The sequence below is a fragment of the Bolinopsis microptera genome, chromosome 7 (genome assembly GCF_026151205.1).
Source record: "Bolinopsis microptera isolate Bmic1 chromosome 7, MBARI_Bmic_1.0, whole genome shotgun sequence".
In the NCBI taxonomy this organism is placed as follows: Eukaryota; Metazoa; Ctenophora; class Tentaculata; order Lobata; family Bolinopsidae; genus Bolinopsis; species Bolinopsis microptera.
In genome coordinates, this window is record NC_087078.1 from 6381928 (window position 1) to 6408371 (window position 26444).

The 26444-nt window shown below is 38.4% G+C and overlaps 3 protein-coding genes across 7 annotated transcripts in view; 1 reads left to right on the forward strand and 2 right to left on the reverse strand.

Moving 5' to 3' along the window:
- Positions 1-20044, forward strand: part of LOC134817956 (atrial natriuretic peptide receptor 1-like) — a 56332-nt gene extending 36288 nt beyond the window's left edge. The window contains exons 2-29 of one of the 4 annotated variants that reach the window (XM_063827341.1): positions 3213-3345; positions 3562-3708; positions 3945-4129; positions 4364-4464; positions 4785-4950; positions 5703-5808; positions 6344-6411; positions 6558-6664; positions 6816-6960; positions 7240-7311; positions 7574-7723; positions 7955-8036; positions 8643-8742; positions 9062-9115; positions 9842-9931; positions 10147-10303; positions 10448-10545; positions 11190-11355; positions 13693-13839; positions 14444-14467; positions 15144-15217; positions 15429-15535; positions 15740-16004; positions 16249-16372; positions 16669-16788; positions 16974-17072; positions 17203-17297; positions 18851-19202. In XM_063827341.1, the coding sequence (XP_063683411.1) occupies positions 3215-3345; positions 3562-3708; positions 3945-4129; positions 4364-4464; positions 4785-4950; positions 5703-5808; positions 6344-6411; positions 6558-6664; positions 6816-6960; positions 7240-7311; positions 7574-7723; positions 7955-8036; positions 8643-8742; positions 9062-9115; positions 9842-9931; positions 10147-10303; positions 10448-10545; positions 11190-11355; positions 13693-13839; positions 14444-14467; positions 15144-15217; positions 15429-15535; positions 15740-16004; positions 16249-16372; positions 16669-16788; positions 16974-17072; positions 17203-17297; positions 18851-19126 (3456 nt within the window). In that variant the 5' untranslated portion in view covers positions 3213-3214 and the 3' untranslated portion in view covers positions 19127-19202. Of the gene's footprint in view, positions 1-3212; positions 3346-3561; positions 3709-3944; positions 4130-4363; positions 4465-4784; positions 4951-5702; positions 5809-6343; positions 6412-6557; positions 6665-6815; positions 6961-7239; positions 7312-7573; positions 7724-7954; positions 8037-8642; positions 8743-9061; positions 9116-9841; positions 9932-10146; positions 10304-10447; positions 10546-11189; positions 11356-13692; positions 13840-14443; positions 14468-15143; positions 15218-15428; positions 15536-15739; positions 16005-16248; positions 16373-16668; positions 16789-16973; positions 17073-17202; positions 17298-18850 lie in introns of all 4 variants that reach the window. The other 3 variants (XM_063827342.1, XM_063827343.1, XM_063827344.1) reach the window with 3 other exon arrangements.
- LOC134817994 (uncharacterized) lies at positions 11674-13053 on the reverse strand. Its single transcript, XM_063827396.1, has one exon. It carries the CDS (start codon positions 13051-13053, stop codon positions 11674-11676), a length of 1380 nt encoding a protein of 459 aa, XP_063683466.1.
- Positions 20045-23896: 3852 nt separating the features above from the next.
- LOC134817924 (protein SET-like) overlaps positions 23897-26444 on the reverse strand; it is a 101717-nt gene continuing 99169 nt past the window's right edge. For both annotated transcript variants that reach the window (XM_063827293.1, XM_063827292.1), the window contains exons 6-7: positions 25807-25983; positions 23897-24511 (exon numbers count right to left, since the gene is read on the reverse strand). In XM_063827293.1, coding sequence (XP_063683363.1) covers positions 24404-24511; positions 25807-25983 — 285 coding nt within the window. In that variant the 3' untranslated portion in view covers positions 23897-24403. The remainder of the gene's footprint in view (positions 24512-25806; positions 25984-26444) is intronic.

Genomic DNA, 26444 nt, shown 5'->3' on the forward strand with positions numbered 1-26444 from the left:
TCAATGTTCATGCTTCAGTACGTATGAAGTGAGCCAATCTGTTACATCCAAAAATATCCAAATTTCCGGTAGTATCATTATGTGCTGCTCTTTAAAACCTCAGTCTACTTTAAATACTATTAACTTTAAGTAGTGGGAAGGTTTTTATCGAATGAAATGCGTCATTGTTGGTACTTTGTTTGAAATAATCGAAGGCTGCCTTCATTGTGTCCCAGAATTTAGTTTTCTGAGAGACACTTGAGATGAACTGGTAACAATTTTTAAGTGCAACGCAGCGCTTAAACATTGTTACTACTCCATCTAAATTTCCAACCGCGTCTTAGAAAACTTGCCCTGTGCCTTTTCTTTTGATTCCTTGTACAGACTACAGTATATCTTAACTAGGATATTATTCTCTCAGTGGTTATTTACTCTGCTAATAATGTTAGCTCGATAAAAAAGTAATCACTAGTCGTTCACCATTTTGTTCGTAACTTCTGTTGATATTGACTGGTTCGTGGTTCCACAGTCTGTTTATCATGTCTGTTTATCAGGTCTCTACGATTTCTTTGTAACTAATAAAGCATAATAGTATTCGACTTATTCGAAGATTTTGGGATAGGTTAAAATCACTAGTCCATCTTACGTATAATCTCACTGTTGTTATTTCGTTTGAAATCACGCATCGTAAATCCTGAAACCAAATAAGTTACCACGGAACTTCAAAATTGTTTCCATTTTCATCATAATTTCCGTTCATAACGACTGTTAACCACGTCTTTACTACGTACACGGCCATGTCTCTACAATATTATGTCTAAATGTTATGTCTGGTCAAATGTATTGGTCTCCAAGTGGTACTGGCAGTGGTGATACATAAGGAAATGAAACAGTGCAGACCCGGTATACTAGTACTTCATTATGTGTTACGTAGTACTAGCAGCTCTTAACCCTCTTTGATACGTTAGTTTGTCTATCCTTCTCCTCTTAGATACTTCCTTCTCTTTTAGTATCTACAAGTGATGGTTAGATCACTCCTCCGCACTCTCATTTGCATAGAGGTCCACTGTAACGAGGTTTCAGCGAGGTTTCAGCGAGGTTTCAGCGAGGTCTGTGACTGATTCCAGCGTCCCCCGGGTTTCTTGTAACTGCCTCTGCAGTGCAGTGACATTGGTTTCTGCCAAGTTACGACTACTAGTAATGCTGGTTAGCAGTGCTATTTATCATGATTTTAGTCTACTGTTGATGGTCACTAACTAAATTGCTCAATTGTCATCGTGTATCTTGTCGAGTTTTGTACTCTCTTTTTTAGGTACCTCAATCTTCTCCCCGTTCTTTTGTGTTGAAATGCTGCATGATTCCTTCTACAGGATACAGTCAAAAGATGGGTTCAATCTTAATGTCAACGTTAGTTACTGTAGAATTCTTTTAGTGAACGTCATCAGAACTTATATTAAGGAATCCAATGTGTCATAAAGATGCCCATGTTCACAGAACGATGTCTGAACAACATGTATCATTCTTCCTTATAAGAGAATTCCGCTGGACTTTGAGTTGCGTTTTTCTCAGTTGTGTGGCACTCCCTAGGTATTTTTAAGCATCTTGCGGTCGTTTAAATTAGCTAACATGATGCTTCCTGATTTAATGTATCGTTTCTGTTTTAGATCATCGTTTTTGATACTTTATCTTTAATACCTTATTATTGAGTCATTAACTAACCATTACCGTTTGCTAATTATTAATTAGCCGTGTTATTTACCACAACCAAGCTCATCAGTTACATGCGCTTTAAACAGCTACAATACTATTACTCTAAGTCAACTTGTATGCTTTTACTCCTAGTTCCGTCCGCTTGTGACTGACTTGTAAGTTTTTATCTCGGTATTGTACCCGAACTTCTTTTGTCATCTCCATGCCCATAATACTCTTGTCTCTTCTAGTTCTATACCCATCCTCTTCTCGTAGTAAAAAGTTGACCGTGCAAAGTTGCTCGTGTTATTGAATGTACATATATTGCTTCCGGGTGTAAAGCACTAATGAGTAGATATCGAGGTATGAACCATGGTGGAAGCAACAGTTGGTAAAACATATTGGGATAACTTTAGATTTAAGGGTTTACTCAGTTTGGTATTTACTTGTTTGGTCTTGTTCTATTGCTGTATTCAGTCTACTAACTAATTAAAATCTGTCTCCAGACATTCACCCCTCAGAGTTTTAAACAAGGGTTTAAGGTTGTGATTGGGTTGGGAATAGAGTCATAGTTGTGGTTAGGTTTGTGTGTAAAGTTTTGTTTAAGGCATAGTTGGGGGGCGAAACGTCCTCAGTTGAAATGTCAGAGGATTAAAATAGTTCGTACACCCATTCTATTGCTGTCTTTACATTAACTGAGTGCGCGGCAGACTAAATCAGGACCAGTTCTATCTTACTATCCGGTGTCGCCGACCAGTTCCCCGTCTCGTTTACTTCTGTCGCCACCCCTCAGCCCTGACTCACGCAGCTTTCACCTCAGCTTTGTAAAGATTTCCAGCTTACTTGGCTCACAGACTGAGACTACAGAACTGTATTTACACTGATAACTCCCGGGCTGTAGACATGTACAGATTATTTGATAAGACATAATCGATGTCGTGTTGCTGTACCGGGGAGCCATCATTTGTACGCAGACAATTGTACGTGTAGTGTTGTAGACCTAGTATTTGGGTTGAACAATCCAAGAGTACATACGGTATTATATCTACTACCGTCTTGATTGTACGAAACCAAATACCTACCTGCCTAATGATCACTGAACTACTATCAACTTGTCTGATGCTCTTTAAATATCTATCAATTCTTTGAATTGCACCACAGCCGCAAAAATTTGGCATCTATAAGTATAGTAAGGCCTTTTTTATATTTACATTTTATAAAGATGCAACTTGCCAAATCAATGGTGCCTCTCGGAATCGTTCAACTAGAGGTGGCCCCCACTAAATTTTGACCTTTTAAAGTAAATATTCTGCAATTTCGATCATTTAACGACCAGTGCTATAGATATAATTTTGGAATTAATTCTTGCAAAATATTTAATTGATCTCAATTGAGTAATTGAGTATTTAATGGCCGGATATGGCCTGCTAATTGGTGAATTAATGTGGCCTATCCTACCCAGGTCACACCCAGGTACACATCACACAACAAACTAATCCTAGTTTCACTCAAGTATGCTGCCAACTAATCCAGGTTTTACCCAGGTATGCTGCTATGGGTAAAAACCGTTAAAAGTGTTCTCCTCTTCCTATCCCTGTTCCTGATATGTCAACAAAAGGACATTTCCCTGGGAATTCTCGTCCCCTGGACTGGTGCATCTTGGGATGAGGGCCCCAGGTGAGCCCTTAATTTAATACAAACGTTATTTTCCTTTTAAATCTTAATTATGATTTTCACTTTTTATTTTCTATTTCAATTTCTAACCTTAAATTTTAAATTTGAGTAGTCAAGTAGTATACTTGAGAATGTATTCACAACTATGCATGGCATCTATTTTGGAATGTTGATTCTGACTTCTGAGTCCACCAAAATATCACTACACCATCTCTACAGGGCGATTGCAGCTGCCTATCTAGCAATAAACGAGATTAACGAAAACTCGGCCCTTCTCCCTGGCTACAAACTAGTACCACAGTGGCGTGATGACGCGTGCAGTGTCCCTGATTCTCTGGCCAATGTTACCGACTTGTGGTCTAAGAAGTATGTTTTTCAGCTTGAGGATGAAATCGGTCAATTTTGGAGAGTTTTGAAGTTAATTTTTATAGATTTTTGCCTGAGTGACCTCTTTTAGTCTTTCAGTCTTTCATGGTATCGATAAACGCAATTAATTATTCCAAAATTTCACATGAAATTCTCATAGCTTCATTCTATAATTAACCCCCTAAAACCCACTAAAAACCCCATAAACCTCCCTTGTAACCCCACTCCCCTGACAGTGTAGACGCGTTTATCGGTCCTGCCTGCTCAGTGTCCTGTGAACAGACAGGTCACCTGGCAGCCCACTGGAACCTCCCCATGATCTCCTGGGCCTGTGCTAGTCCTGCTCTATCAGATAAGAAGACATACCCCACATTTGTCAGGACTGCTGGACCTTATAAAACTCTTGGCAAACCTTTCACAGGTTCGTTTTGAAACGGTTTTCGTTTAGATTGCTTCTTAGAATTACGATAAGAAAATTGTCTGTTTTATTTACTGAATTGTCCAATTTCTGTCAGTCTATTAAGTAACAAAGCATGTTGTCTAGATTTTTACACGATTTGTCTTACACGATTGCAAAGAATTTAGAATTTGACCACAGTGCAAATTGTAAAGTTAAATGCTCACCAAACGTCTTTCTTTGAACCGTCTCCCCCAGAACTGATGAAGCATTACAAGTGGTATAGGTGCGCTATCATCTCCGCTAACCAGAACCTTTTCGCTCAGTCAGCCAGACATATTCAGAAAGTTCTCGAAAAGGTTAGTTTTTAGGAAGTCCTCGAGAAGGTTAAGATTTATCAGAAATAAATCTTGAATTTTCTATGAGGCGTTCAGACAAAGATTGTTCGGGAGTGTCGGGTATCTTTCCAGTTGAGCATGTTCTTATTCTAGCACTAAATTTGGTACAAAAGACTTGGAAACCTGTCGATAATAATAAAGAAGGATTGAACAATAACAGTCCATTATGCATTTCTGTCCATTTTACAGTGGGTTAGTGATTGCCTTTGGGAAAGTTGGAAGTCGTGCACCCTAACCCCCCAGTGTTTTAGTATCCTACAACTTACCCTAAACTCCTACAGGAGAAAGTGTCCGATAACCCGGAGGACTGTAAACCCGGAAGTGACGATTGCCAGATCAGTGTGGTGCTGTACAAACAGTTCTACTCCGGCAAGAACCCCGGTGCTAACCAAACACTAGCTATTGAGAGGAACGAGCTGATGAAGGAGATTAAGGAGAAGGCCCGGAGTAGGTCACCTTGCCTAAATAGTCTTGTTATAGTCTTGTTATAGTCTTGTTGTAGTCTTGTTATAGTCTTGTTATAGTCTTGTTATAGTCTTGTTATAGTCTTGTTATAGTCTTGTTATAGTTTTGTTATAGTCTTTTTATAGTCTTGTTATAGTCTTGTTATAGTCTTGTTATAGTCTTGTTATAGTCTTGTTATAGTCTTGTTATAGTCCTGTTATAGTCTTGTTATAGTCTTGTTATAGTCTTGTTATAGTCTTGTTATAGTCTTGTTATAGTCTTGTTATAGTCTTGTTATAGTCTTGTTATAATCCTGTTATAGTCTTGTTATAATCTAGTTGTAGTCTTGTTATAGTCATGTTATAGTCTTGTTATAGTCCTGCTATAGTCTTGTTATAGTCTTGTTATAGTCTTGTTATAGTCATGTTATAGTCTTGTTATAGTCTTATTATAGTTTAGTTATAGTCTTGTTATAGTCATATTATATTCTTATGACTAATGACAGTCTTTTTATTATTCATTCCTGTGTATCTGCTACACTGTAAATGTTGTACCATACAAATCAAATACTCGGGACATTCTGAATTGTCAAATACCTAACATTTTTATAGAGGCCTTATACCGTCGGAAAATAAATCAAAAATGGTAAAATTTTCCACATTTGGCATAATACATACAAATATTGAGTAAGCTATTTATACTTCGTTAGTTTCACATTCTCTCACTACATGTTATTAACAACACTGCATCTTCAGTAATCTTCATTTTGGGGTACACTGATGATGTGCGAGACTTTCTCCTCAGAGCTGAAGCTGAGGATATGCTCAATGGATACGTTTGGGTTGGGGTCGACATTTTGGGGTGGGTTATAATTAGTTTACCAGAATTTTTAAACATACTTGACGAATTTTGGCCTGTGTGTGAGTCAATATTTACTTTGAGAGGGTTCTCTCAATCGAGTAGCCTGAACCGAGGAACTGTGCATTTCATTTTCATAAAATATTGAATTAAAATCTCGTTTTGCCTGAATCCAAGTTTACTGAACCAGATTCATAATAAAAAAGATGTCGTGCAAACCTTGGCGACTTTTTAATTTAATTTTCAATTAATAAACCGGTTGCGCCATGAGTACAGTAGCCCGTTCTCAACTTCCACACCACTTCCACTTATTCTCTCACCTCTATATGGACAGTGCTCTAGAAATAATACCTTGAAGACAAACAAAAACGTGATTTATCTATTAATTACCTTCATTAAAACTGCATCATCACTGAGTCTATTCAGAAAAAATCTGAAATTTTCTTGACAAATTCTATTATCATCCTGTTTATTGCCCTGATTGATTCTAATGATTTTTACAAAAGATATTAATTTAATGACAGTCTCGTTCTTTCAGACACAAAGCTTCTGGCTGGATGGGCGGAGACGGCGCACAAGACGAGCGAGCTAAGCGGGCTTTTCAAGGTGAGAAACTTTCTTTGTCAAGCCTGCGTTAAGCAAATCTGCTTTCGCACAATTTATGAATCTAGAAAACCGACTATTTGAGAAAGATAGCTTATACAAGAAAGTTTTATTTTGATTATGAGTTTGACGGTTAAAAACAATCTCAGGTTTTATGTCGTACACCGTGAGGGTACCGAACACCCCGATATACAGGAAATTTGAAGCAGACCTTATCAGCTATACCAAAGAACATTTCAACATTACCCCTAGTTATGTATGTTTGTTGTATTGATTTTAGTTGTTAGAATATAATTTTTTAAATTTGCCTGTATGAGGGGTAGTATTCATGTGGCCACGTTCTTAACATTTTTGACAATTATCCTAATAATCACATTAGTCCATTATGACCCCTTACCCTCTCGTAGGTAAGTACGTACGCTCAGAATCTGTACGATGCGGTGTACCTGTACGCTCTCTCCCTAAAGAGGCTGTTTGAGAATGAACCCGGAACCACGGACGTGAGACAGGGAAAGAAGCTGGCACAACTCATGATGAACTATACTTTCGATGGTGCGGCACCTTTCTTACTTTAGTTACGGCTTTTAACATTAATTTGAATTAATTGTTGGTAGTAAATTTTGATATTAACACCCCAGAACTCACTCCAATAAGCACCAATCTTGGTTGACATTCGAAATTTAAATATGACCACTGCACGTTTTTGAAGAACTTTAAACGAAACTTTAAACGAAGTTAAGACTTTGAAGACAGTTAATAATTTCAAGATAGTTAACTTAATTTTAAGACACATTATTAATAACATGACTGATTGATCGGCAAATTTTGCAGCTCTGGGCAGGAAAGTGTTGATAAACAGTGAGGGAGACAGGGAGAGTGATTACGAGATTACATCTTATCAAGGTCAGGGTTCAGTTTGGAGTTGAATGCTCAAGCTAGAAGCCAGCTTTAAGCTTCCACAATCGTGATTCTTTGACAAAAACATGATCTGAGAGAAACCATAAACCATGTCTATTAAAGAAATTACGATCTATACATTTTTCAATAATCTTCCACTTTAAAGTACCAAACAATGTCCCTTACATAAACAACACTATCAAACCCCCCCCCCCCCCCCCCCCCCCCCCCCTGATCACAGCCCACCTAACTAACATTGTATACGCAGGTGACTCGTTCGAGGGTATAGGATCCTACATCTCAGTGTTCAACAACATGACCCTGAAGACGGAGGGGTGGGAGTTCCCCGGGAACAGGTCTCTTGATGACACTCCTACTACATGTGGAGATGATGGTTTTATCTGTATCGACCCTGAACGTGAGATAGCTAGCCTTTATTTTGTATTTTAAGTTAAAGGAAACATGTTTTATTATTTAAGTTATTGCCATTTAATATGTTTACCGATCTTCGTTGTAGACTTATCAGATCTTTAGGTTGTTTATTGTTAACTACTTCAAATTTGTGTCAAGTTCGATTATAATAACAAGGAAACATATTACTTTTCCAGTTTGAATTTATGAAATAATATTTAACAGTTTATAATTTCAGATAATTCGCCTGATAAATACGTGATAGCAATAGTGGCGGTTCTGTTGGTTATCGTCATTATTTGTGTCGCTATTTTCATTTGGTGAGTTCAAGGATTATTTCACCAAACCTCATTAAAATCATTAATTAATAGGTTACTGGCTTCTCTATCATGTCAATATTCCTTAATTGTCCACAGTAATAATTTCATTGCTATCAGTCATCAGACACAACATAAAATAAGTTGAAATTATAACTTTTTACCTGTTACAACACTGTAACATGAAGACAGATAATTATTATCCCACACAACTAGGGTTAGACACCTCACATTACTGACATTCCCTCTTTCAACGTACTGCAGCTCTAATTAATTGTAAAGTTCACTACAAACTTGCTGTATAATTGTATGTAGTATTGCGATGAAAAGAAAATAATGAGATGATGAAAATGAATGGTTACCGATCGTTCGCGGTACATGGGATCATTTGTTAGTGCTAGCTATAATAGGTCACCTCATCATTAAAGAGAGTTTTTGAAAATTTCGATTCAGAGCTACGTAGTGAACAAGTGATTTTACTCACCATATAAGGAGCTAGCACCATATACGGAGCTAACACCATATACGGAGCTAACACCATATACGGAGCTAACACCATATACGGAGCTAACACCATATAAGGAGCTAACACACAACCTTTCTCTCCAGGAGACGACACGAACAAGCTGAGCGAGATAAGAAACTGTGGATCATACCTAAAGATGACCTGCAGATGGTCGGCTCTAAGTTCAGATCCTCTCTTAGTCTCGTAAGTAGTCGGTTATAATTAGGCTTTCGTAATATTGATTAGATTCTATAGGTCTAAAATCATTAACATTATTTGATGTAATTTGATAAGTAAACGTCGTTGTTTGTACTAACAATCGCTGGTGTGAATCCATTATATTTTATGATCGATACGGTGCGATAAATCTTACTGAGATTTGTCGCACGAAAATTGAAAACATGTCAAAGAACCCTGCAGATAACATCTCTTGTTGACTTCCCTAGTGATCCTCTACAAAACCCCAGGAGGGGGAGGGGGGACGGTTATCTTTTATATTTTCATAAAAATAATTGCTCTTCAGTATTCCCGGTCAATCTGCGGAATGTCCATGGCGTCGAGCAATCGCAGTTACGCGGTGATTATTAGCTGATTCCTTTATATTTGATCAATCTGATCAATCTGATCTATCTGATCTATCTGATCTATCTGATCTATCTGATCTATCTGATCTATCTGATCTATCTGATCTATCTTGATCAATCTGATCTATTTTGCGTGTCCCTCTAATTCAACTGCTAATACCTGATGTCGTGTGAATTTGTGTTCAATCCTCTCTGTTTTATCTGATTTTGCCTTGGCAAGATGGCATTGGCAATTATCTCATTTTTTCTAAAAGTGGGAAGTGCGAAATCTCTTGATCTCCTCTCAAGTTTGTCCGATTGACGTATTATAATAATTTTTTGCTATCGTCCAGAAGTTTTTAATCACTTTAAATGACGAGATGACTTAGAACCGATTAGGTTTCTGATTTCTGGGTGTAAATCAACGCTGCTTAATTGCTATTCTCTCGATTGTGACTATCATATCTTCTGAGTCAGCTAATTATGACAAATGGATAATGGATATGATAGATTGAGTTCTTCATGTCCAATCTGCATGCGCTATCATACGAATGAAACTAATTTTGATCTTGAGATTTATAAATTGCGAAACCTCACTCATGGCTATCTTCCAAAAATGCTTAAACACAATCACAGTGCTTGAAGTCTTGAACACTAACAATAAAAGTATAATGTTCTAATAAACATATTGAAAATAAGCATATTGAAACAAGTACTAAACCTAGCACCCCTCTTCCCAGAACGGAGATGAGACATCAAACAAGTCAGCTATCTCACTTGTATCTAATATGGACCAAGTCAAGAGCAATGGAGATAAGGCTATCTACAAGGTAATTATCTACCAGTAATATTTATGCCATTGTTAAGGGACAGTTTTTAAAAGAAATCTGTCAGTGGTTAACGTAGCTTCCATCTTCTAATGAAGATTTAAAAATCTGTAAAATATTATGGTTTGAAGACTAGAAGTTCAAAAATGTCACTTTTGTTCAGGCAAACTACTCACCCACCCACAGTTTCTAATGATCAGTAACCGCAATCTCACCAGGGTCAACTAGTCAGTGTATCACGGTTAGCTAAGAACTCAGTAGCAATATCTCCAACTATCATCAAGGAGTTTAAGACAGTGAGGGAGTTGTCTCATGAGAATGTGAACCCTATCTTGGGGGCATGTCCGGAACCTGGTAGTATCATGATTGTCAGCGGTGAGAACTTAACAAACTTTTTCTTGCTTTTTCTTTTTGTGAAGAACTCGGAATGAACTGCGGATTTAGTTAACTTTACTTTCGTCTAGAATTAACAGAATTTAAAAAGTGGAAACTGCTTAATCTGAATCCTTGATTTCTCAGGGGTGATGGGGAAGGGAACACTGCAAGATATTTTGAGTGACGAGAAGATTACTCTTGATGACATGTTTAAATCTTCCATGATTGGTGACGCTGCCAAGGTAATTGATTTGAATACTTACTTCTCAAATTCGCATCTTCTCGTCTCCCTTTACATAGTAAAACAAATTTTTAGTAAAACAAATTTTATTTTATACCCACAATCAATTCATATTTAGTTCAAATATTTAAAGTCAAAATAACCATTTCACATAAGTGGTTATATTATAATAAAATAATTTGTGATAAATTAATAAATTAATTTACACTCAAAAATGAACAAAATATACACAATTTTTACCTAGTGCAACACTGGTTCAGCGCGCGGCTGATCGAAAAAGTTTGATTTGATTTACTAACTACAGTGTACAGCGTACATGAAAAAATTACTTACTGAATCTTTTAATACTAGACACATTTTAATTCAGATGTTGTTCAATGAGTTAGCCACAAAAATGTTCAAATTATGTAGGAGGGTAAAGGACACAATTGCTAGTAGTGCTTCTTTGTGCCCACATAAATTCAGATGCTATCCTCAATTTTAAATAATTTATGAACGCAGCATCTTTCAAAGCTTTAGTGATTTCAATCTTATATAGCTTTGATAATTTCGCCTATACGAGAACCTAAACAAAAAATCTGAACCTAACCCTAAATTTTCCTGGAAAATCCTATTTAAGTTTTACCACCACCACACTTCCCCCAGGCACTAGAGTATATCCACAAGTCAGTGCTACAATACCACGGTAACCTGAGTAGCAACTCTCTGGGAGTGGACTCACATTGGGTGCTGAAGATATCAGACTATGGGTTAAGGGACTTCAGGGCAGGTTGCATGGACACAGACGAAACTGAGGACCACAAATATACCAGTGAGTTAGATCGGGGGTGATACAATTTAAGATGATATAATCGATTATGATTCGTTTTTATATAACGTAAATACATGCAATGTGTATAATCAATTAATACATTACCCAGACAATAAATGGATAACAGAAGGTCTTAACTTTTATAACAACAAAACATGGAGTTATCGCAGCGATCATATTTTTAATTCCGTAAACAGTCTATTAACAATTGTTTCATGATCTATCGCAGTTTTAAATTATTATTAAATCTATATGGAAAATCTGCAATGAAATCAGTTCGAACTTTGATCACTTAATTACTGTCCTCGCTTTGTGGTTCTACTTCTTTCTTGGCTTATTTTTCTTACCTTTAGGTTTCTTTATAGCTACCCCACAGCCAAGTAATCCAGCCAAAGCATCCATGAAACGTTGTGCGCCGGGGAGATTGTCTGATAGTACGGGAACATTATCATCCATAGTGACTGGTATTGCTGCTCGCATCTCCTCTGGTAGTTCCACTCTAGGCATATCGTTCCAGATAATAGCATTACCGCAACCGTAGTATTTTGAAGGATCAGTGCTGATGGTCTTTGGTATATTCCTTTTCCCACTTTTTAAGATGGAGAAAATTCCATCAGAGAACCGTTCGAACGTGAAAGTAGCCAGAATTCCAAAACTAGGATCCCTGAGATCTAGAGAAGTCGAAGGTCTGTTTCCGCAAGTTGTGGCTCCGTCACATCCCTCTACCTTGGTCCAGACTAAGTCACAATGAGGGCACCTTCTCGCCTGATCCACTCCGTGGGCACTTTGATACTCTGCAGCTGCCACACGCACATCATACAGTACCACTCTCATCTGATTCACCATGTTGGCTATGTGCCCTGCTTCATTGGCACCTTCTTCTCCGGAGAAAGTGAAGTCGTTCTCTTCCGCTACTCTCCGTTGTGCAGCTTCTATCTCCCTCCTCATATAAGCTTGAAACTCGAAAATAAGATCAACTTTGTCATTTTCCTTATCGAACAGTTTTCTCTGTTTATCAAACCCTGCCTTATTTTTCTTGAAATCTTCTACCTCTCTGTTAGTGCATCTCAGGATTTTCAGACGGCTGTCGTTGATCTTAAAAACCTTTAAGAAGTTTTCGTTATCGATCGTTATCTCAACTCCTTTCACACAGATTTCCTTCATATCTTCAAGTAAAATCTCCCGCGGGGTATCTAATCCGGAGAACACAACAGTTTCAATTCCTAATTCTTTTTCAAGCAAACTTTTAAAGTCTTCACCAGACCAAGTAACCGTATCCATATGGGTTATCAAAGCTCCCATCAGGTCCATCGGGAAGTCCAGCATTCGCTCTGCATACTTTCTGATTCCATCCAGCGTATTATCCATCCTGGTATCAGCTTTGGAGATGATCATAATCCTCCAGACGGGGTTAAAGTTTAGAGCATGAGCTATGTGAATGTTGTGTCCAAGTTTGTCTTGAGCTGCGTTACTTCCTGGGGTATCACTGATAACCATGCTGCTATCGTACGTCCAGAACTGCTCAGAAGTTCGAGTAAAACTGAGATCACTTTTAGAGCTCCGGCCAACTTCGTGTGATAATTTCTCAACGATGGTTGACTTGCCCGTACCCACGTCTCCTATCATCACTATGTAGGGTGTGTCTGGGGTAAGGTGTCCGACCAGGGTGGATTCTCGTGATGAACCAGCCTGATCCATCATTACAAGCAGAGAAAAATTTTTAAAAGCACTGCCACAAAATGTCAATCTAATTGATTTTTTTTAAAGTAACTACTGGTCAAAGCAATGTTGACAGTTTAGAAAAGGCACGAGTTCTTTGAAAATCCAGCTGATTCCTTTGCTAAAAACTGTTTTGACTGTCACTTGGCGTATGTCGGTATTTATGGTCAATTTGTTGGTTTGTGCAAGCGTAGCAAGAAAGGGCATCTTACAAAAAGTAGTGTTAGATTTAATGGAACTGTTCTTTAATTGAACTGTTTGTTAATGATCGCAATTAAGTCAAAGTTAAAGCTAAAGGTTAGCAATCTTTTTACTATTAACATGTCCTTGAATAACGCATACCAACAGCTGGAATAAACTCGTCCTAAAACTGGACGCAACAGAGCTGGTCACCAGGAAGATTGTGGTATGCTCGGCGAGTGGCCCATCTGAAAACCTCGATTTCTCCATTTTTATTAACAACTGACCACCTCTATGATTATCAAAACGTCTAACAAGTTAGATCGAACTCTCACTGAATCACATCTAATTTCTATAATTATCCGCAGTTTATTATCTCCTACTAATGGACTAAATACTTAACACACTGATTAGTTGAATTAATCACCTTCTCACCAGGTAAACTGTGGAGAGCTCCAGAGTTCATTCTCTCGGAGAATGACTTCAAGGGCTCCCAGAAGGGAGACATCTACTCTTTTGCAATAATCATCAACGAGATCCTCACCAGACAGTACCCCTTCGAAACCTACAGTGGTTCACCAAAAGGTACGACAGCATACACCACCGTTTACTGAAATAATTTTGCTTTTGATTTTTAACCATCTTGTGTGATTAAATAAGCTGCGATCAGCTCCTCGATTGTATCTAATTTGAGTGCATGGATCAAATGAGGCGATCCTAGTACGACCAATCCCAATGACTGCCAACAATGAATGATCTGTTGCAATTAATTGTTTTTTAATTAGTTAATTGTTTAATTATGTTCGGTCGATTTCACGGGCCATTGTCAAACAACTTAATGGGCATTGTGGAAAGATGATACTTACAATTTGGAATGGTCGTTGACTCTGAGGCGCCCAAAAAAGTAGGTTTCCTGTTTCCCACGATGCCACTAACCATGAATTATTATTTTATAACTTCAATTCCTTTATGGTATTAAACTCATGAAAGTTGTCGATACGTTTCTCATACCCATATCCATCCACTTTTAAACTGAAAACACATTCTATAAACGTTAAACAATAAACATATTATCTAGGCCTATAAACATTAAACTTTCTATATAGGCCTATAAACATTAAACTTTCTATATAGGCCTATAAACGTTAAACATATTATCTAGGCCTATAAACATTAAACATATTATCAGATTCAAATGCTCCAAACTACCGAGGTTCGTTGCATGAACAGTTTAGCACTGCTTTTGCATGCTATAAGCGAAAGCATAGTCATCGAGATTAAATGAAGAAATAAGAAAATGTTTTTTAACGTTCTTAGGCAAATCAGTCGATTTCAATGTTTTCATATTAAACATCTAAAGGAACCTAAATTTGGCTTTGGTATCAACTATCATGTTTGAAGGAGGCCCAGTTTAGTCAATATTTAATGTTTTCCTCACTATGTTAAATTTTTGCCACAAATTCGCGTGAGCATGACATCTAGTATGGGTTATCGTCTTGTTAAAGCCCTGCAATTTTTTAATGGTATTTATTTGGAATATGATCCCCATAGTTCTGAATTTTGTAATCCTCAATTCTCCATACAAAATGTTTCCTATAGTTTCTTTATCAAAAACCTTGTATGAAGTATTTAACTATTGCTCTTGATGCTTACTCTTTGCGCTCTTCAGTACTGCATTAAGATTTCATCTAACTTCTTTAGAACTTAAACCAAGTCATCATAACTATCTTTCATGTTGCTCCACAATGATTAAAGCATCATCAGCATACTTCAAATTCTACTCTCCACGAGAATTTCCTCAACGATTCTCGAAAATAATGATATTTGAACTTGAATTGTTCCTGCGTACCCTTGACCAGGGTAAGCTTAATTTCAAACTTTTCCAACAGAGATAGTAGAGAGGATATCAACGTGCGAGGAACCTCCGTGTAGACCAGAGCTGGAGGAGAATAATAACGAACAGGTTATATTTTACTCTGAGTACTTAGACTTACCCTTGCCTATTGCTAGCATCTTAGATATTTTGTAATATTCATAAATCGCAGGGAGTATAATTGGTAAATGATCCGAAATGATCGTAACAATAGCATGCTTAAGAAATAAGTTTTGTTAGAATGAAACAATTCGAACTAACATTTAAAAGCAATTGTGGGTCTAACTCTTCTTTACATCAGCTAACTAGTCTACAAAAGTTGGTCCGAGAGATGTGGTCTAACAACGACCTTGCCAGACCAGATATCGGAGTGATCAGACGACGACTCAAACACATCTACCCTGAAAAGTAGGATTATTTGATGATTTACTTCAGTTTCCTAGCTTAATGTTAAATAACCTACTGTAACTTAGTGACTGTGGTACAAGAGAAACACTTCCCAGTTCTTGCTACAGAAATAAAGAATACCACGATTCTCTAGATCACAGTTGAAGGGACTAGACCCTCAGAGTACTCAATAACTCCACTTTTACACCCCGATCCCTTCCCCAGATCACGGAGTATAACAGAGAGAGTGATAATGATGATGGAAAAGTACGCAGCTAACCTGGAGATCAAGGTAGACGAGAGAACTGCTGAGCTTCAGATCGAGAAACACAAAGCAGACCAGTTACTCTACCGTATGTTACCCAGGGCTGTTGCGGAGAAGATGAAACAAGGGCAGAGTATACGGGCGGAGTTGTTTGATACAGTGACCGTGTATTTCAGTGACGTGGTATCCTTTACCAACCTCTGTTCCCAGAGCACTCCCATGGAGGTCAGTACATCCAGCTCGCACTTAGTTTTCTGGAGTGTACACAATCCTGGGGGATTCGACCAAAATGTCAATCAACAAACAATCATTGCTCCTTTAATTAATCACTTACCAGCTTACAAAAATAATTCATAGTTTAATGGTTCCAATTAGATATGAATAGTTATGCTATCCCTATTTATTGGTTGGTTGTAAAATTTAAAGTTTGTTTTACACATTCTCAGAGTTTTCATTGTTCTAACGTCAGGTGGTAGCGTTTCTGGACGACATGTACACTATGTTTGACTCCATCATAGAATCATACGACGTGTACAAAGTGGAAACTATTGGTGATGCTTACATGCTGGTATCCGGACTTCCTGATAGAAATGGTGCGTTATTGCTATTGTGCCACTTTTTGTATCCGTATTTTTTTTCCTTTCAAATTACTTACCAGATCTATAAGATGTTCGTTTATGTTCTATTTTTGATTTGAATAAAAGGATACTAATACTAGTATTGTTTTCGTCCTTGACAGGGACGTATCATTAGAATCTCTAGAGCTTCAAAATCTCCACCGCAACTTTATCAATATACGATTCAAGCCAATAGAAAGTCTTTCTTACGCCGATTTTTGTTAGATTCTATTAAATCGAAACTTCCAAGTTATTCACACTTTTACCTTCAGGTGACTCCCACGTGATAGAGATAACAGAGACAGCTCTTGCTCTAATCGAGGGAACCAGGAACTTTAAAGTCAGACACAAACCCGGCTATCAAATGCAGATACGAGTCGGTATACACTCAGGTTGGTATTTTTTAATTATAAACTCATTCATAAACCTTGTAAAACTAGTAAACATAAACGACATTATAGACGCAAGTTTTGGTTAAAATAGCCGATCACATGGGAAAATTGTTTTGTTATATTATAGCATTAGCAATATTATTAACAGTTGTTGAACGTAAAGTTAAACCAAGCTCCGTTTTCAGGACCATGTTGTGCTGGGGTAGTGGGCAAACTTATGCCCAGATACTGTCTCTTCGGAGACACCATCAACACTGCATCTAGAATGGAGAGCAACGGAATGCGTTAGTTATTTTACAGACTTTTTAGTTAGTTTTTAGTTAAGATAACCGAAAATAATTAAGAACAACCTAAAACATATTTGTGTTCCCCTTTCACTGATTTCACTTTCACTTTCACTGATTTCACTTTCAGCGATGAGAGTTCACATGTCCCAGTGTACATACGAACTGTTAGAACAATACGATTGTTACAACTGCTCTGAACGAGGTGGTACTATCGAAGTGAAGGTAAACTTCAGATCAGTCTTTATCATACTTCATACTGAATTGTTTCGTTAATGTTGTATGTTATTTCTCAATTGTTCAAATCCTTCCGGAGGTGCTGATTACCTTCACTGTAAACTCTTGACTTTCCTACTTTTATTCTTTGAAACTCAGCATACTCAACAATACTCAGCATACTCAACAATACTGTAGACTTTCAATCTCTATTTTCTAATTATAGCCTCCTGTATTTGTTGAATGTTAATCTACTCTTTATATTCATCTCAGTACTCTCAAATTATATTAACATCCAATTTCGACGACGATCAAAAACTTAATTTTGGTCTAAGAAAGTCGAACGTTAAACGGTAAACTGCAGGGTAAAGGACCGATGAAAACGTATTTCTGTGAACACTCTGGGAAGGAGCGACCGCGGCTAATTAAAGAGCTGCGGAAAGAGGCACAACACAAACATGTAAAAAATAAAATGAGTCCGGCGCTGAGCCACAGCCGGAACAGTCCAGCGCTAAGCCACAGCCAGAATAGTCCAGCGCTAAGCCACAGCGGACGCAGTGAGACTAGCTTTGCAGAGTCAGTTTTGGAGGGTGCTGCTAAAACTTGCGGTATTGAAGATAGTGATGGAGTGCGGGTCGGTTTTTTAGGGTTTTATGAGCCAGTTCCTGCTTGCTGAAATCCACGATTCAGTTGCTTTTACGTCATGTGTTGGCGGAGGCTAGGATACCACCCGGATTATTGTGTCATTGTTGAGGCATTTTATTTTTGAGATGAAGGTCTCCTTATTCTAACAAGGGAGCATTGAGCATCTCAATTGTGGGTTTTTAGTAAATTTTGTGTAGTTTTTTAACGTTAACTTTTACACTTTTTTTTGTGACATCACGTGAGCGGTGAGCTCGACAGCAGATTCAACACATTGAGCGTACCCTCAAGAACATTCGAAAATGTGATCGCCAGAACTCCAATTCATTTAAACGAACAGCCGTCACTGGAAATTGAAAGTTCTGAGCATGAGTGAAAGGATGGAACTGTTATTCCTGTACCAGTTTGCTATTCTGGTACCAGTTTGCTATTCTGGTGCATTATACGGTGCTGTGAAAGATCGATTTAAAGGGTATTGCCATTGGTGTGAAGCATTTACCATGATTTTTGTAGCCAATAGTAGCGTGTTTCTAGTTCGGGTACCACTGCACCTGCTATAGCTAATCAAACCAAATTCGAACTAGCCATATCTACAATATACTACCTACAGTTACAAAGAAATAGCTATAGCTATGAGTATGACTGCCTCAAAGATATAGCTAGTAACTAAGCTACAGTTGCTAAAGGCTATAATAAAGCATTACTTGCAGTTGCACTCTAACGCCAACGGGTATTTTCTCAAAAATCTCGGAATATGCTATAACAACTATTCTTACTCTTGTTCTCAAAGGTTTTGGTATCATGGCATAAGAGTAACATTGCTTTGGGTTTAAATAATTTTCCTAATTATGTAATTACCACTATAAGCACTCTCATGACTTGAATTTAACGAACACTGAAGTAAAACAATAATATTTCAGGGTAAAGGAGCAATGAAAACGTACTTCTGTGATGGAATTGACGACACCAAATTTCGTCCAAAACTAGTCAAAAGCACTGTTCCTGCACTAACTCCAGCTTCAGATGCCTCCAAAAGAGGGAGTCAAGTTCGGCCACCTCCTAAAGGGTACCGCCCTCTACCCAGAGCATCTCCCAACGGCTCAATTACGCGGTCACCTGGCGCCAACAAACGCGCCAACAAATCGTGCGAGCCACTCTTACGAGAACTCAACAATCTGGAAGATTCTGCAGTTTGACAATGGCAGTGTCGTGTTAGTTGTTGTGATTACGTCATCAATCTATTATGGGGTTATGTTGGGTTATGGAGAGATTTGTAAAGATGAGGGTGACTGGGTATGTCAATGGCGAAGTCGATCATTTGCATTTTATCAGAACTAGAAGACTGTTCAAATTCAAGAAAAAATTATATCTCATATCTTTGCAAAAGTGAAAAGTGTCAAGAATGATGATGGATTTGTCGGTAATGGTCAATTGGTCGGATAATGTCAGTTTAACTTGCCGTGGCTTGTTCGGAAATCGGTCGTGCATTAGTTTCCACCAGCGCTTGGTAACAAGTTAAAGCTTACTTTGGAGCGAGGAAGTCAACAACATATGTATTATGTAATGGACGTTGTGTTCCTATATTTACAGAATACGTCGGTAGAATTTCGCTCTGAGTTTTCAATTTTGTTACAATTTTCTACGTTTGTTTTTTAACATTGGTATCCTTGTCTTGTAAATATTAGAGTTTATGATTTTAGAGTTGACATGTATCTGTATAACCAGGGCGTTGGATTGAAAATTGAAATATTCAATATCAAATATTGAATATTTAACCCACTTACTGCTTATAATTATATTATAGTCTAATATTGTATTCCGATACTAGACACAAAATGGTTTGTGCTTTTATTGCTGAACAAGATAAACCCAATTAAATGCAGCTCAAAATGTCCTTCCTTTTTCGATTTAGTGAGTACAGTTTGTAGGCACGCTCTTGTCCTTGGAAAATATTGAATGTGTGATATTCAATTAAATTAAACTTATTTCTTTTTGGAATGACGGTGTAAATAATATTTGACAAATCATCACACTATTTATTATTGACAATGTTGTCTTCAAAAAGTGTCGGTTTCACTTGTTTGACTTTATAATTATTATTGATTATCATTATCAATGTTTCGGTTTACCTGGTACGCCAATCCACAATCCCTATGCGCCGATGCACGGCGCTCTTTTCACTTTTCAGTATCACCTATTTGCATTAAAATAAAACATTCCGATGGAATTCAGCTGATGGGATTCAGTTTGTTTTATCCATTATCACTTATTAAATGGGGCTTCGTTTTTACTGATTTACTTGCCAGCGCCATCAAAGCATTACTTGTCTTTGTATCACGTGGTGACCCCCACTGTCGCTTCACTATAGTAGAGTTTCTACGATACATGGGGAGCCGCGCACTCGTGCGCGGCGGGTCATACAACGTATGACAAACTTGTCTCATGTCGTGCGCTCCCGCTAAATCGCTCCCCCAAATTTTAGGAAAATTCTTGTGAAAACTAGGCCCTGAGGGTATGACGTAGGATAAAAACGCTTCCCAGGAAATTTACTGTTTTGGTCACGTGACAGGCTAGTTAAACACGGATTCGATTGTTTTGGGTTAGGGTTATTTAGGGTTATGGATAGCTTCGAGGTTACGATTAGGGTTGGGATTAGGGTTTTCGTAAAACCGTTTTGTTCGGCTGCAAAACCGTAAAAACCAAAGTCACGTGATAATTTTGGGCGAGCGAATTAGTAAGAGCTTTGCCCTATCCAGAGCCCTTGCGCTTGCAGTAGCGCGCGCCCGCAGTGGCGCGAAAGCACATGGTTAGGTGAAGTAAGAGCCCACGCCGTGATCCTTTTTGTTATTTCATTTAATAAAAGCCACGATATATACGGCCACGCATTCGTACCCACAATTAACTAAGGCTCTTAATTACTTATTCGCCAGCCCAAAAATTAGCACGTGACTTTGGTTTTTATGGTTTTGCAGCCGAACAAAACGGTTTTACTGTTTACATAAACCCTAATTTAATCCTAGCCCTAACTATAACTTAACCATAACCCTAAACTTAAGTTATGTATAACCTTAACCACAACCCTAACCCGAGCCCTATACAATCAAATTCGTGTTTTCAGTTTTACTAGCCTGTCACGTGTCAAGTGATCAAAACAGTTTTTTCCCATATCTCTCCAGGGAAGCATATTCAATTTTTACCCTACGTCGATCGGGGTGATTCGGAATCAGCGTTCAAAAATACACCGATTACGATTACTTTCATTGTTCATACCCTCGATCAGGGCCTTTTCATTTAACGGGTGATACTCTTAAAATATTTGTTCATAATTGTTTCAAATATTCAAGACCGTCGACGAGTCCAATTCGGTGCGCATCTTGATATAAACCTACAACTTTTCACAAGAATTGTCTTAAATTTTGGGCGAGCCATTTAGTGGGAGCGCACAGCTAAACATGCATAGGCAAAGCATAACCAGACTGAGGCACGCCTTTCCTTTTCACAATTCACCTAGCGTACTGCGTGACATTGCTCTAACCAGAGCCCTTTCCTTTACTTTGTCATACGTTGTAGACTTGATTGACGGTGTCAACCCATCGAGATCGTTGCTCTGTTGACGGATGTTACTCGTCTAAATTTCTTCGAAGTAGCGCGCGCCGCTTTCTTCTCGAAATGTTGGCCCGATGGCAAGAGCTACGAAGTAGCGCGCGCCGGGCCAGATCATTAACAATGGTCAAGTTGCTCTGCAAAGATTTGCAGGTTTACAACCTACCAGGACGCGCGCCGAGTTGGACTCGTCGACGGATATTTTACTAGTATCATCCGTTAATGCAACGATGCGAAGCAAAAATGCTAGTTTGCGCGGCGAAGTCCTCCAAGTTGTAAACTTGCCGCGCAGCGCACGAGTGCTCGGCTGTATCTAATCGTGGCCACGATATTAAGGGTCGTTCACATATTACGTTATCAATATTTTGGCAATTTTTACCCCCCTCCGTAATCAACCGTAATCAAGACCGAACCCCTTCCCCTATATTACTTGATTCACGATGTCAATCCTTCGCAGCTCGGTGAGGCACAGTGCATGGTGCATCTCGCCGATCTACCGGTGGTTGCGAGAAGAATTATTTGATGCGCGCGCGACCCAGTAGTGCATCGCGCTACAAGTAATCAAGGTTTGACCCCCCCCCCCCGTAATCAAGACCCAACCCCCTCCTATATTACGTAATCAAGATAAGACACCCCCCATTTTTGAGTTAAATTTTGATGTAAAGATACAAGAAATACACATTATATTATTCATTGCTGTCTGAGACTTGAAAAGAATTTTGATTACATAATTAATTATAACGAAAATTGTCCAATTAGTATTTCGAAAATCGGTAAAAAATTAAAATTTTGATTACGTAATCAACGACCAAAACCTTACCTGCCACCTTTGGCTATTATGTTCATAAACATATTCAATATTGATATAGAGATTCGGCGGAATGACAGGCTGAGCGCAGCCCAGTAACCAAAACCCCCCGCAATTTACTGTAAGCATTTGAATCAACCGGGGGTTTTTTGAAAACCCCCCTCGGCTGATTAAGTAATATGTGAACGACCCCTTAGAGTTAGTGGAACGTTGAACGTGGCCACTTAGTAAAACGACAATGGGCCATGGGGGTCACGACGTGATTTTCGCGCGCGGCGCGGCAGAAAATATTATTCTTTTCTGTGAAAAGTGGTATATATACAGCGTGTATCAAGCCTTTTTATGTGTTACCTAGCTTGCTAATCTACTGCTCGCTCCTCTTTACCTGGGGACCCCAGGCTATAATGTTCATAAATTACTGGGCCGCGCTCAGCCTGTCATTCCGCCAAATCTTTATTTTATAATGTTTATGAACATAATAGCCTGGGGTCCCCAGGTAAGTTCATAAACCGAATAGAGATTCGGCGGAATGACAGGCTGAGCGCCGCCCAGTAAGCTCCTCTAGCCGAATATCTTTTATGTTTTAGTTTATGAACGTTATAGCCTGGGGTCCCCAGGCGAACCATGCGTTGCATGAGATCAAACATATTATTGCCCATTTCGGAGCTTAAATTGAGTTTATTTGTTATTGCACGCGCGGTCGACAAATTATATTTAGAGGTTTTGCGGCGCGTTATATAATAAAGGTGACCAATGAAATCACGGCGTTAAAATCACGTGTCAACTCGCTGGCGAGTGAATAAGTAAAATCTTTCTGTATGTGGTTTGGTTCAGTTAGTTAATTGTTGTTGGTTGTATAGATCACATCAAATTTCGCGCGGTGTTTTTTCTAGTGCAAATAATGCGTACATCATGTCACGTCATATCATTGTACCGCACACCAACTTTAATAAAGTCTTTTATTTGAATGTCATCCTGTCTCATCTTAGTTATTATTTGTATCTAACATGACATTCACTATTATGTATTAATTTTCATAATTTTGATGCTAACTTGACAACAGAGCCCTTTAAGTTCAACCGCATTCTGCTATCTTATTTGCTTCCTGATCGTATATGCAAAGTACGATCTGTTTTCAATTATGTATTCGTTTTTAACCATTACATTCAGTTCCGAACTAATTAATGATTAGCCACGGTATAAGTTTATTTGTTATTTGTTTTGACACAGCCGAACTCGAGCACCGGGTATTTCACTTGGAATGTTTCAATAGAATAACACTTACATGGACGATTCCGTTTCGTCATATTCCTCAATTAGGGTAAAATTTGACCTATTCGAGACTGGTGAAGTGTATATGGTATATCGGTCGTCAACCACCAGAGACTGGTTGCTGTGAGTGTAATTAATTAACACATTTCAAGAAAACTAAAGTGATTTCCGCTGTTCATCGATTCTCTTAAACCCACGCCAATGTGGCTACGAAGATACCAGATTTTAACATTTAAGTGCCTTTGTGTCTTCAATTCCCACGACTTTGCTAATTATAGACTCATTTTGTTCAAAATATAATGTTGATAAAAGAGGGTTGGTATCGAAATATATTACAGCAAATAATAAGTTATTTTAACCCTCAATGAGCAAGCACTCCAAGAAGTTATCCTGACCCTTATGCTGATGGCAAATGCATTAATAAAAGCAATTCTCCCAACGTTGTCAAAATTTGGAAAACACCTCGGAAACAGTTGAAATGGATAAAAATAGGGGTTTGTAATATTTTCAATGCATAAAACAACGAATAATAATGACTGTTTTCGGTCAACTACTGTTGCTATTCGTATAGACAACATGCAGTTATCGGCGGTAAACCATTTAAATTAAAATATTCAATATATCAAATCAACTTGATCACACTTTAAAGTATTTGGGCTGCAATTTTGGCGTATAATTGGTAAGTCATGATTAAAGTTTTTGATCAAATAAGCTGTGGCGGGAGGATAAGAGCGGCAGAATCGGTCAAAATAAAGGAAGTATATCTGAGCAGTTGTCTAAGTAAGAGGTTTTATTCTTCCTCCTCTCCCTCCCCGGCACCATCATCATCCTCCCCTTCTACCTCGTCTTCAGCATCTTGGTCTTCATCATCTTCTAATTCTTCATCTTCGTCCAGATCCTAGGTGTTGACGAATATAAGCATTAAAACATAAAATCTGTCTTCTCGTGCCATTCGACTAGTTCGACTTATCAAAATAAACCTTATCGGACTTTATTTGAACGAACATTAATTGGACGCTGGAGGCCCTAGCATTCATTTTAACGTGCGTTCAATTAACGTCCGATAAGGTAGACAGTTAGAGTATCACCGTCAGGAGTGTTCACTTAAATGTTACTTCTAGCGAAAGGGAGCATGAAATTAACGGGGACGGAGGTAACACCAGTGGCGTAACGAAGGGCCCCGCTGACCCCGCTCTGCGAAATCGTCGTTTGAATGTGGGAACAATTTAGTAAAACTTAACTGAGGTACTAGTAAAACTGCACATTTTTCTCTAGAAAACCATATTAAAGTATATTAAAATGTAGGATTTTTCCCGATTTTGACCCGGGGATATACTTTAATATACTTTAATATGGTTGCCCCCCCCCCCCCCCCCCCCCTTTTTTAGAGATTTTACCGGCGTATCCTCTAAAATCACCTAATTTGTTCAATTTTAGGGAGGGGCGCCAAAAGGGGAGGGGGCGCCAACAAGGGGGCGCATTTTCGGCGGGGGCGCCAACAGGCAACGTTACGCCACTGGGTAACACCAATACTAGGGTTGTGGTAAATACTTGAATTTGACGAAAAAATGAAGGTCGAAGAGATGTAGCAAAATTGACTCTAATGCTCAGCATCGCTGAATGATCGAGTGTGGTAACTGTCAAAAACGCAAATATAGAATTTGAGACTGCCCCATTGTCCCAAGCCCATCAACAATGCTTTCCACATTATTAGAATATTTCATCGAACTACTAAATTTCTAACGAGTGGCATTCGCGGCCAACTTCGCATCGTGTAGATATACAAGTAACAAAAGGAAGTGTTGACTACTATTGCCAAGCTCTAAACTGTGATGTGTACAACTCAAACAGGACAGTTTTGGAGGGAACGCCTCTTCAAGTTAACAGAAGATTTTGCGCGTGGGAAAAGCGCGCGCGATTATGAGTGCTTGTAAATGTTAACCAATGTACCCTTTCCACGCAAAAGCCCAGAAATTTCGGGTCAAAATTTACAAAGAAACCAAATTTTACCGCGTGTTCAACAGTTGAACATTATTCGTTCAAACCGAAGCCTTAGTTGGAAATCAAGAAAAACACCGGCAATATGCACCAACTTATTCTGCTTATTCAGATGGTACCAAGATCTGGCTTATAATCAGTAAACTTCGCCCACAACGGTCATTCAAAGATTTCCCGCCAATTTTGTGTTCTTACCAAATAGTATTGCATCGGGTTTGCCCAAATGTCGTCCTTGATCACTTCTCCAACTTCGTCGCCACCCATTGAGTTGTCCTCGAACCAGGAGAAGAAGCTAGGAGGGTCATCACCGGGCTTATCCCTCTTTCCTCCTACCTTCTCTTTACCCTTATCCCCACTTTTCTCTGTTAATGCCTGGGGGTAGTCTATTTTAGTTATTTTTTACAAATACAATACACTTTTGACTGAAGTAAACTGAAAACATAACAATGAATCATATTCTTCTCTCATATATTTCAGGGATAATTCCAGCAGGCACGGGTTGAACACGTAGTGACTCATCACTCATCGATTAATGAGTCGAGGTAACGCTAAATTTCATGACAACGGTAACTTTTGAGGGATAAAAGATATAAGTTGTGTCTTAGAAGATATGTTTAAAAGAGTCCAAGAGTTACAGTCATTTAGGTTTTAGTTCATGGCATTATACTGAAACTAAATGATTTAATAGGAAATCATTCATAATTACGTTCTTTGTGTACATGCATGGATGCTGTTGCTTTGAACAAAATATCTATTGTCGAACCAAAATTAACTGGGTTGCTTTTTTTAGAATGTTTGCATAGTTTCAGAATTGTAACTTGTAGTCTTACTCT

Excerpts from the sequence above, each read along its gene's own strand:
- LOC134817994 (XM_063827396.1), bottom strand. The coding sequence starts at position 13,053 with ATGGATCAGGCTGGTTCATCACGAGAATCCACCCTGGTCGGACACCTT.